Source organism: Ixodes scapularis, unplaced genomic scaffold (assembly GCF_016920785.2).
Source record: "Ixodes scapularis isolate PalLabHiFi unplaced genomic scaffold, ASM1692078v2 PGA_scaffold0__279_contigs__length_252992795, whole genome shotgun sequence".
Classification (NCBI taxonomy): Eukaryota; Metazoa; Arthropoda; class Arachnida; order Ixodida; family Ixodidae; genus Ixodes; species Ixodes scapularis.
This window is the reverse complement of record NW_024609835.1, coordinates 107,505,933-107,518,061: the sequence shown is the minus strand read 5'-3', so window position 1 is coordinate 107,518,061 and position 12,129 is coordinate 107,505,933. Positions and strand designations below refer to the sequence as shown.

The 12,129-nt window shown below is 48.9% G+C and overlaps 2 protein-coding genes across 2 annotated transcripts in view; both read right to left on the bottom strand.

Annotated features, from left to right (window-relative positions):
* Window positions 1-2,922, bottom strand: part of LOC8038244 (protein kinase C iota type-like) — a 38,413-nt gene extending 35,491 nt beyond the window's left edge. Inside the window, exons 1-2 of the mRNA XM_040218289.1 lie at window positions 2,750-2,922; window positions 531-809 (exon numbers count right to left, since the gene is read on the bottom strand). Of these exons, the coding sequence (XP_040074223.1) occupies window positions 531-809; window positions 2,750-2,824 (354 nt within the window). The 5' untranslated portion in view covers window positions 2,825-2,922. The remainder of the gene's footprint in view (window positions 1-530; window positions 810-2,749) is intronic.
* A 130-nt stretch (window positions 2,923-3,052) lies between these two features.
* The window catches only part of LOC115320722, a 14,202-nt gene continuing 5,125 nt past the window's right edge, over window positions 3,053-12,129 (bottom strand). The window contains exons 2-3 of the mRNA XM_042286277.1: window positions 4,472-4,630; window positions 3,053-3,217 (exon numbers count right to left, since the gene is read on the bottom strand). Coding sequence (XP_042142211.1) covers window positions 3,124-3,217; window positions 4,472-4,630 — 253 coding nt within the window. The 3' untranslated portion in view covers window positions 3,053-3,123. The remainder of the gene's footprint in view (window positions 3,218-4,471; window positions 4,631-12,129) is intronic.

Sequence of the window (12,129 nt, the reverse complement as noted above, 5' to 3'; positions counted from 1 at the left end):
CGCATCGATTAAATAAATTACCCAAACCATGTAACGAACCAAACAATTCAGAAAAAGAAATTGAGGCTTAAATCGCATAATGCGCCAGAAGATCCTTTACACCCTCATTGCCGCCAACCATTGTTCCTCCGATAAGGCAAATAGTCCGCTACCAAGGTGCACTTCGCGCTGACGTCTTTAAGGAACAGTGTATACAGCCTACCCGCAATAGCTGTAGATAGGCTGCCTACACAAATAATACACCTTTTTCAGAGCAAGCCCAGCAATCCTTGGCCGGGCCAAGCCTTTTCGCGCCCTTGGCCACGTTAACGACTTTCTCTTTCACATGCCCACACACGTCACAGAACTCGTCATGTCTACTGCATTTACTGGTTGGTCAAGATTCGCGCACCCCAATGACGTGGCCCACAGCACAACCCAACATGGCGGAAACGTTACACGGCGCCAGCATCGTTCAAAATGGCAGCGCACGGGAGCCTTTCTTGCAAACGTTTATAGTTGCTGAAAAAATTTCAGACTCAAATTCTTACGATGATCTGCGTGAGGAACGAAACACTCTTCCAGTTAGAGTACTTGGACTTGACGCTGAGCCGGCTTCGGTCGTCGTCCTTGTCGAAGACGCTCTGGGTCATTGACTCGCCTTGGCTCCGCTGCGCGGAGGACTTGCGGGGAAGCAGCTTGAAGAGCAGCGCCTTCCGCATCGACGGCTTGACTTTACGACTCGCCGTAGAGCCGACCTCGACGTCGTCTTTTACAGCGAGGGGCACGACCTGGACTACGGGGAGGTCGAGGGCCATACCCGGGGTGCTCTGCGTTCCCCAGGGAGGGGTACCCGGTCTGATTAGTGCAAATTGAGCACTATATCGAGGAAGCAATTTTTGATGACCGGTGAATTTCGGAAAATAAAAAAATATAAGGCCGCTCTAATGCCAACGTGCAGAACGTAAACAGAAATGGTTTGGAAAGGATGGTGATATATAAACTCGTATACGTTTCCCGCCTTCCAGAACAAGGTCCGGTCATAATATGTTCCCCTCGAATCATCCGAAAATACATCTGTCCATGAAACAGAAACTGCATGGTTTTGAGAAACCAGATAGTCATTCTTCTCATGACATCACGTCCAGGGAAAGTTGTGGTGGTGCATTGACACTTGGTGTCTAGCCGATAGTAGCGCGCAGTCGGCTAATATAATGAACGACGATTTTCAAAAGACCTATTTAGTACATGGAAAAATACTACACATGCTAGAGTGTCAGTGAAGCCAAGACACAGTTGTGTAACATGAAATAAAATAAAAACGCCTCGATTATGACATGTTTTTAGTCAATGAATTATTTTAAAAAACCATAAAAGGATACTCGGTTTAAATAAAATAGAATAAAATGTAATATTTCACAAACTAGAACATACGTAATGACAAGACATTCAACTTCTACAGCGATAAAAAAAGGTGTATTTTTTTTTTTTTTTTATCTTTAAAAGAAAAAACTGTTATATTCGGTTCATAACTTAGAGAAGAGTGCCACGCGCCAAATCAGAGGCAGCCTCCTTTTTACTCTTTCGTGGAGCATCAAAGGACGATGAGTGCATCCAAAGTCGGTGCGTTTAAATCCGACGCCAAGCCGTTGCAGCCGAATGCGGCTCACGGATTGAACCCAAGCACAACGCCATCGCTCGGCTAGTGCTCGGGAGCTATCAATGCGTCGGCCGATTATCTGCTTCGTGTTCGATCGTTACTAATCAGTGTGGTGACGGAAATCTCCGAAGCGTAATAATGTCCAGAGAAGACCGCTCACTATTGGGGTATCCACACGAAGGAGAAATCCGCCACTTTCCTCCGCGGAGCGCGCATCACGTGAGACATACGTCATTCCTTTTTGACGTCTCGTGGCGCCGTTCTCCTCCGTGGCGGAGGCGTGGAGGCTTCGTACTGTTAGCACGAGAGCTCCGCAGGTGGGCGGCAGAGCCGAGCACGGAGTTTCCCGGGTTGCTGACGTCACAACATCCGTCCGCGGAGTTCTCCTCCGTGTGGATACCCCTTATGCTGCAACAAAACGCCTCATGACTACTTTCTTGCAGAGCAGTTAGAAACCCAATCACTGTGATCGACGAAATGAGCTCGGGGAAATATAATTCGCCTCCCCTTTTAAATCCAGACGCAGCCGACGCTACGAACTGATGGGACCAATCAGACAGCGTCAGAAGTGCACCATCATGGTCTTCGTCATGTTTCCGTACGCGTTCTATTATCGCTGAACCAATCATGAACAGAAAAGACCTAACGACTAGCGCTTTTTACGCTGCTTGTCTCATTACTTTGTAGCGTCGGATGCGTATGGAAACTAAGTTTGCAACATGGCGTTTCACGCGCATGCTTAGTGTAAAATCGCAGACAAAGTATTCAGATTTAACTTTTCCGGAACCGCCATTCGCCCAGCCTGCCTGCTGATCGCAGTGATTGACTCCCTCAGTGATCTACGGGAAAGTACACGTCTAGACGTTTTGAAGGAAGTGCGAGCGAGAAACCTATAAGCGCATCTAATTACTTTTCACGGGCATTAGAATTTAAGTTCGTATATTATTTAGCGAACGGAAGAAAATTATTTCGTGGTTTATTTGAACAGAAAAATTCGCAACACGTGAGCGGGACAGTACATTGTATATCCGTAAATTTACAAATTAGAATGTTTCAGTAAAAGAAATGGCTTAAAAATGGCATTTCCTCTGAGATGTCTAAACCGCTTACCTCGGCCACTACTCCCGAGTCCCACTTGTGCAACGTTGTGGCGTGACCCTCAGTGTCCCTTCGCGACGTTTCCATCAAGATTTGAGCAATTCCTGCGGCATCTTCGATGATCAGGTTCACATAGCTCCGGACTGCCTCCCGGAATACGGGATCGTTCTTCTTTTCTCGCGAAATTCCACTTCCTCTACCTCCACCACCACCACCACCACCTCCTCCACTTCCACCCCTGCCTCCGCCTCCACTTCCACCTCCACCTCCACCTCCAGCTCCAGCTCCAGCTCCAGCTCCACCACCACTTCCACCACTACCTCTTCCTCCTCCTCTACCACTGCTGCTTTCCGCCATTCCTGCTCTCGTCCCCCTCGTCACCCCTGCTACTGCGCCGCTTTGCCCTCTTGAACCATACTGGATTTCTTTGAGCACTTCACGCTGTTCCGCAGAAAGGGCGCCTTGGAGGTACAAAGGCATCTGCAAGGCGAAGACAACAAAACAGATGGGCTTTAAAATTAGAGGGCGTTCAGTGAGAGTTCAAACTCACGGCCCAATCAAGCTAGTTTAAAAAAAAAATGCGAAAGGAACAGGAAAGAGACCTAAAAGTAGTAAACGTTGCCTACGTTGAGTATCAGCAGGATGGACCTCCCGTGTTCCCTCGAGTGCGTACCGACATGGACATTTATCAGAATGAGGCCTATAAGCCTTATTCTGATAAATGTCATTGTGAAACGGCCAGACTAACTAGGACAGTATACGAACCCGTTTTTTTAACGATTCCCTGACTCAGGGCCGTACCCAGAAAAAAATTTCGGGGGGGGTTTTCGGGGACAACGGCGGCCATTTTGTCTTATTTTCGCCTATGAATCATGTGCATTGGTGGCATATAATGGAGAGTCATAGCAAACCGAAGAATCGGTCCCGGTTTGGTACCCGGTAGCCGACCGGTGCCACTGCGCGTGCGCAGAGGTGGAGATTAAAATCGGCTGGCTGCAAGTGCACCGACCAGGGCCGTACCCAGAAAAAAATTTCGGGGGGGGTCAGAACCCCCTAACCCCCCCCCCCCCCCTGGTTACGGCCCTGCCCTGACTAGCGCCAACAAGTATAGGCCTAAGAGAAGATCAGTGGCTCAGTACTGAGCCACTAATCCTCTCTTAGGCCTATACTTATTGACGCCAGTCAGGGAATCGTTAACAAAAAAGGTTTGTATACTGTCCTAGTTATTCTGGCCGTTTCAAGTTTCACCCTGCGATGGCACTACCTACACTCGCTACATGATGATAGGCCACTCCGAGTGGAGGTCGCAAAACGGTCTACGAAACCAAAACTATTTCTTGGGGAGTTTTGTACACCGTTTCTCGCCCTTCGCTACGCCCTCCGCAACAGAGATGCCACTACAGCGCATGCGCATCGCCAACCTTGCCTGCGGAGTTCCGCGTCTCGTACCGGGTTGCGGAAAACGTGGCGAAACGGCGGAAACGATCTACGAAAGCTCCCTATTAGAGAGTTTTAGTAGATAGTTTCAATGACGCCGATACCGATACCAGATACTACACCGCCGCCTTTGCGCATGCATCGTATCGTTATCGGGTATCGTTATCGGGGGTATCGGAGGCATCGGAAGAATCTACGAAAACTCTCATTGAAACGGCATTGCGCTCCGCTGGCAAACTCTTCAATTCACTCGAAATACGCGAAGGGTTCTCGAAGCATGGCGGGTCGTCCTCTTGCCTGCGGTATCCGCTGAACCTCGAGCTCCATGGGGTCCGACGGAGGACTTCCGCTCCACGTGAGCGTTGGCTGCACTTGTTCGGCGCTATCCGTGAACGAGAATGGCTCTGAACAGGTGAACGTGGCAGACGAATCCATGACCGGAGCTTCTGGCTGTTGCTAAAAAGGAAAGATTGATTTACATTTTATTTTATGATTTTGATTTACCTCCAACCTCAGCACATCTCATGTAGGCAGGCCAGCCCGCGTGTGGTGCGCTTCTCACGGCGTTTTTGCGCCGTGAGACGCCAACGTCGAGCAGGTGCCTAGGCGGGCACCCCTTTAAAATTTAAAAGGAAACGTTTCTGCAACCGATCTCTGGGTTTCATAACAACCAATCTGCGGTCCCCTTGAGAAACTGGGCATGCGTCGCGACGTTTGTTAATACAGGATGCGTTCCATGAGATGAAACAGCAGACAACAAAGTGTTTCCCGATTCTACCTGCAGGATTAAGACAAAATTTTGAGAGTTTCCTTATATAAAGAGGCACCCTGATCTATGGGCGTGCTGCAAGGAGTCTTTTTTTTTTCAATTAACGATGAATTGCTGAGGCAGGAGTATTGATCATTCCTGTGAAGTCAAGAGCTTATGAAGGCGTGGATGCAAAAATACAAAAGTTCTGGTCAGAGACCACCGAGCTGTTCCTGCTTTGGGCAGTTCGGCAATCGCAAAGTGCACTGGTTCAGTTTAGCTAACTTGCTAGGCGTACGAGTGGACATTGTAACTATGCTAAATATACGGGTGCCCGTTAAAGGGACACTGACAGAGTATTTATGCTCACCAAGGTTTTTATTTGAACAGGCCATATATATGAGAGTCCAACTATACCCTGAACAAGATTTGCGGCTCGAAATTCGTCTTCTTTCCGCCCGAACACCCCCGATCGAGAGCTGGCCGGTTTGAGTCGTGCTCACTCTGTCTTCTCCATGGTCACAAGCCGTTCTCTATAGTTTAGACGGGATTTAGACCACCGATCTCTCATCCCCGCTTGGTCGCTGCAGTGCAAGTGCGGCCACCGGATGGCCATCTTGCATGTAGCAAATTCGGCCATTTGGATCGTTTCAGAAGCGCGACGGCAGCGTGCTGAAGAGGCGCTTTCTACTCGCTCGTCGTCATTTGCTGAAGTTTTTTTAAAACCTTGTGTAAACGGAGATAATCTCATTTTAAAACACGTATAAATTTCTACGAAAGCGCTGCACCGCAGGAAAAAGACGCAACTCGTCGAACGCAAGTCTCGCCGGTCTCGCGACGTGATCAAAACTTCAATTGGCACGCTGAAGTGCTGTGCTCTGTGCCTTCGCACGCTTGGATACCGATCAATTATCGACGCCATGGTGTTTCGCGAGTGCAATCTGTGTAAAGACGTATGCCCCTCTGGAGTAGCGTTTTACTTTGCTCTGACGACTGCTTCTGTAACTTGCGGCACTCGCGGTCCAGAGACGAGCCTGATTCAGTATAGGGAGTTTTCACTAACGTAATTTTGTCTACCATTTTGTTGTTGGGAGCTGCCTGGCGTGTGCCGAAGGTGAGCATTCTAAGTATATACAAGACCACTCAAATGCGTAGAGCATAGAGGCTTATAAGTATTAAAACGCTGACATCTTCTTAGCAGTTTTTTTTCGATGTAATCCTTCAAATTAGTAAATTCCTTTGAAAAAACGAGCAACAAAATGGCGGATTGACGTCACGTGAAAACACCCTATCCAGTGACGATAAAAGAGAGAGGGAGCATTAAAAAAAACAAATGCGCGCGTTTTTTTTTTTTTTTTTTTTTTTTTTTACTATTAAAGGGATACTGAACCAAAGAATTTAGTGCCCATAATAAGTGGCGCACGTTCTTTCCACCAGCCAGCAGCCACCGGTGTGCGCGAGCACACGCAACAAAAATGACGTCACAGACCTCCATTTGAGGTTGAGATGACAGTGAAATGCATGGGCTTCGGACTAAAGGAGAATAAAGACAGGCTTTTCATCTCTACAAGTGAAAGCTACGTGCTTGTTAGACCAATTCATCGCTTACTTTTTACACCAGGCACCACTGTGTAGATGAAAAACTTGTCTTTATTCTCCTTTGGTCCGAAGCCCATTCATTTCACTGTCATCTCAACCACGAATGGAGGTCTGTGACGGCATTTCTGTTGCGTGTGCTCGCGCACACCGGCGGCTGCTGGATCGTGGAAAGAACATGCGCCACTTATTATGGACACCAAATTCCTTGGTTCAGTATCCCTTTAAGGCACTTCACAGAAATCTTTATTTCTGTGCACCTCCCCTTTCTCGTTTCCCCCGACCGCAAAACTTCAATCATTCAAATAAGTGACAATGTAATTTGGTTCCGCGGGGTGCTTTATCGATAGCAACTCGCCGTAACAGCTGGACGATCCAGAACTCCGTAGACGATATATGATGCAAAGACATCTACGCGCGACAAACTTTCAAAACGCTGCCACGACGTCGATTCTTTATCGCTATCCAAGCGAGCAAAGGCAAAGAAACGCAGCACTTCGGCGTGACAAGGAAGCTTCGATCACGCCGCGGTCCGGTGAGACTTGCATTCGACGAGTTGTGCCTTCTTCCTGTTGTGCTTCGCTTTCGTACAACCTTCCACGTGTTCTCAAAGGCTATTATCGCCGTTTGCATAAGGTATTAAAATCTTCTTATTTCCGTCGATGACAGCAAAATGAATCCAACTAAATAGGTCGTAATGAGCGTTTTTGGCCAATCGGGAATGACGACCACAGCGCTTCTCTTGGTCGCGCACGTTCAACGTCCGATGTTCAGGGGCGCGGCTACGTTCCGCATAAGTTCCGAGCGTTTTTCGTGAAAGCGCGCTCATATACATTTGCATTTGTTGCTCCGTGCTTCGCGCTCTCAGGAGATGCCACGACTGGAGAGCATGAGAGCCTGGTCATTCTCGAGGATTGTCATCATCGACATTCTGCAAACCCGCACGCAAGACCTAGTGTGCAGTGCGAGACACACCTTCTCGGGGGAGTGGGCCATCTTGAAGATCGTCTGGAAAAAACGTCTCAGCGTCTTCATCGCCGTCAGTTGTTTTTACGCCTCATTACCTATTTGCTCGGGCGCCGGAAAACGTATTTTTCTTGTAATTCAAACTTGTTTTCAGTTTTTTTTTTGGAAGGGGGGAGGGGGGGGGGGGGGGGGGGTTTGGTGTCAATTTTCTCGTGGAGGACAAGTGTCAGTGTTTATCGGGGCATGTGTCGAAGAGAACCGGACACGGGCTTGGGATTCCCCAACTTCTAGAGAACCAGCGCGTTGCACGAATACCGGACTTGTAAAGCGCCAAAAAAAACGAGGACACGAGGAAAACGAGACAGGACCAAGCGCTAACTTACAGCTGAACGTTTATTGAAATACACTTATTATTTGCACACAATTTCAGGCTCCCGACACAAAAAGGAAAACTCTTTCTCAGTTTAATGCACTGACGGTGCACTCACGCAGCTATCCTCGCCCTTTACTCTAATGCAGCAGGCCTCGAACAATTCTCTCTCAGTTTTGCTTTTTTAGTTTTCCAACTATTTTTGTTTCGTCAAGATTAGGCGCACACGGACACCTATCACAGTGAATTGCTAGATTACCCGATTGGGAACTTCTAACAGATTGCTCGCGCGCTCTGTCGTTGATGCACCTCCCGTCTACCCTATAGACCAACACGCGGCCTTGATGTCACGCAACTGCGGTGGCGCTGTCGACGGCATGGCGCATGCGCAGACGTCTCACTTCACGTAAATTCGGATTCTGCGCACGCGCAGTGCCCACACCTGGTGTGGGCAAACGCGGGCTTGTTTGTAAACAGCGTGTCGGTCTATATAAGCTTTTCCGCAAGTCATAGGTATTTCGTAGACAACTGACGTTGCGTACTGCGCGGCGTGGTTCTTAACGCAAGCCTCCGTTTTCTTTTTTTTTTTTTTTTTGGCTTTTGGGCACGAACTGAAATATTTTGACGGCGCATAAAACACCACGGACAACTCAAAGTGTGCGGCGACTCTTTTTAGGTTGTGGGACAGCCCGTGGACGTAGGGGATTACCACCGGTCTTGTCTTTTTTTTTCTCTAATCGACCGCTCCCGCTTCGTTTTTTTTTTTTTTTAACTTTTGAAATTAGGGTTTTTGCAACTTCCTTCAAAAAACGCTCTGGAGAGCCCGCCGTTTTAAGGCGTCGCACCTGATCGAGAAAGCTTTCGCCCATGTTATGGCTACACGACTTGTCTAGGGAGGCTCTCATCAACGACGACACAATTCCTCGTTTGACTAATTTGGAGTGAACAGACGAAAAAGGCAAAACGCCTTTCTTCGAGAGTGGCTGGTACCTCCAGCATATGTGGTCCTTGTCGAAGTGTAAGTTTAAATCCGAGAACTGCAGCCGTTTTGACACCACAGTTTGATGGGTGAAGGTTTGGCCATGTGATTTAGAGTGAAAAAAACATCTATCATTTTATTGATAATGTCGTCGATAGAGACATGGGGATGTGGCACAAGTACCAAAAATCATCCACGTAGCGGAAAACTTTGAGGTTTCCTCCCGTGTCTAAGCCCTCGGATATTCCTTTGTCACATTCAGCTAAGAATATGTCACACAACACTGGCGCGACTCGTGACCCGATCCATATCCCTTGCTTTTGGACAAACAAGTTGTTATTGTCGCGAGATCATCATCATCGCCGTCCTCGACCCAATGTTTGCACGATATGAAGCGCCGAAAATTCTACGAACAGACAACGGACCGCAGTTTGCCTCACGCGCATTCGCTGTGTTTCTGATGGAGTGGGGAGTGACCCAATCAACGTCAAGCCCGCACTGTGCACAGGGCAAGGGGGAGGCCGAGAGGACAGTCCAAACGGCTAAGCAACTTCTCAGAAAATCGACAGACATCCACAAGGCATTGCTGGCCCAGCGTGCGATGGCATGGGACGAAGACTGCGCACAAACGTGCCAGTAAAGCCCGAATCTCTCCAACCTCGTTGGGACACCACCAACTTTCGCTCCAGAAATGACTTACACAAGGAGAAGATGCGCCAACAATATATGACGAGCGCCACAGAACACGTGAACTCGACACCCTTCCACCTGGAACTGCGGTCAGAATTCTGACGGGAGCAGCGTCTTACGGCCACATTCTAGGGATAGCGCCCACTTCGTCCCACTTCCTTCTGCCAAGAGTCTCTTTCGGTCACGATGGCCCTGAGCGGACATTTTACTTTGTGCGTTTTTTGCGGTGAAAAACACGCTTCGGGTAAGCTTCTTAGCCTGTTAAACCTTTTTTGCCACACTGGTCAGTTCCAGGTGTTGACACAACTCTTTTGCTGCCACTTTGATCTTGCTGGGGGACACTTCTTTTACCTGCCTTAAATTCTTTGCAATGGCTGCCCTTGACTTTTCCCCGAAGAGACCTTCCGGGAGCACCACGAAGCTTCTCACGGCGGACAAAGAGGGTGGCCTCGTGGTGCTCCCGGAAGTTCTCTTCGGGGACAAATCAAAATCAGCCATCGCAAAATATTTCAGGCAAGTGAAAAAAGTGTCTCCCAGCAAGATCCAAGTGGCATCAAAAGAATTGTGTCAACACCTGGAACTGACCAGCCTGCCAAAGAGGTTCGACAGGCCAAGAAGCTTACCTGAAGCGTGTTTTTCACCGCAAAAACGCACAAAGTAAAATGTCCGCTCGGGGCCATCGTGACCGAAAGAGACTCTTGGCAGAAGGAAGTGGGAGGATACCTTAGCAGGCAGCTATTCACTGTTGTCCTTAGGGACCCATTCCTCCGGAACTCCGAGCTGGTCTCACAGTTTTTTTCTGAAGGGACTCAGAGCTATAATGGAGGTTTTCAGTAGACGTGGTAGACTTCTTCTATTCAGTACCGCATAATCAACCGTTCCTTGCCGTTAGGCATTGCATTGAAGAAAATGGCGAGTCTTTCTTCAGGAGTTCTTGCGGTGTGAACGTGGAATCTTTTATGGAAAGGCTAACTTTGTATTTATCTTCAACTGTTGTGTCCTTCGATAACAACTTGTTTGTCCAAAAGCGAGGGATATGCATCGGGTCACGAGTCGCGCCAGTGTTGTGTGACATATTTCGAGCTCAATGTGACAGAGGAATATCTGAGGGCTTAAACACGGGAGTGAACCTCAAGGTTTTTCGCTACATGGATGATTTTTTGGTGCTTGTGCCAGATCCCCGTGTCTGCTACGACGACATTATCAATAAATCGATAGATGTCTTTTCCTCTAAATCACAATGATGTCAGCTTCAGCCACCAAACTACGGTGTCAAAACGGCTGTAGTTCTTAGATTTAAACTTGCACTTCGACAAGGACCACGTATGCTGGAAGAGGGAAGAAAAGGGGGGGGGGGGTGGAAGGGGGGGGGGGGGGGGGCGTGCCCCTAGGCTCCCCCCCTTCTCCTGGCTACGGGCCTGATAAGATTTTTATGTCGACTAAGCACCAGGTGGACGATTCGCAGCGTGCGGAAAAAAACCTTTTATTTTTGACCCCACATTAGCCCATGTGAAACAGTACTTGGACAATGTTTCGTAAGAGAAAAAAACAAGATATGAGACGGATCCCTCGAGAGAGAGAGAATAAACTCTAGTTCGATAGCGCGAGACATTTACGCATCAAAAGTGTCCTATCCGACGTGCGAACTGTCGGAAAGATGACTGCTCCGACTCGCCGGATACGACAGTTCAAGACACGGGATTTGCTATCTGCACAGCATCAACCGGAGGGTCACGTGATACTTTAGTGACGCCATCTCTCTACGTCACGCATATCTGCCGATGAGGGCCACGCGACCTTCTCTCTCTTCGCGTTTCATCGGTTGGCGTTATTCGGGTTCGTCAATCGTCAAACTGATCGCTCCGCTAGTGGGTAGGCTCGGCTTCCACGAAGACGCGCTTAGGGGTGGGCCAAGTGGGTTAACTCTTTTGTAATGAGCCGCCGCAGACTTCCGCTACGAAGGCGGCGTGAACGCGGGGGGGGGGGGGGGAGGGGGGGGGCGGGGTCAACACGAATTCCCGTTATAACTGACAAAATGCGAAAAAAAAAAATCATGCGACCCCCTTTAACAGAAATGCGTGACGCAGAGGAATGACGTCACTGAAGCATCACGTGACCCCCCCCCCCCCCCCCCCCCTGATTGATGTTGTGCAAATAGCGATTCCCAATCAACCGCAGCTCCACTGCGACGTGACGTCACGGGAATGTTGCTGCAGTGTTACTTGACTCGAAGCTAACCCGCTTGCCGCCCGCTAAAAAGCAGCTGGTCGCATCTTTAAAACCGGTTTTAATGGAGTCGGCGTCTTCACTTCGACGTAATATTGCGGCTGTTATCATATTTTGCTTTTGCGCAACTAAAACGATAGCAGTAATTTATTTTGGCTTCGTTTTCTACCGGATGCACGAGACCATAGGGGCCGCAAAAAGGTGCAAAAAGGCAGATGCACCCCCCTCAAGATTCCAGGGGCACCCCTGGAATCTTGAGGGGGGTGCAAGAGGGGGCGGGGGAGCTACACTCACACCTGCTGCACCCACACGCCGATTCGCGGAAAGCAGTCTGACAGTGGAGTCTTCCCCGATCTTTTTGATCTTCGGATGGAAGCTGG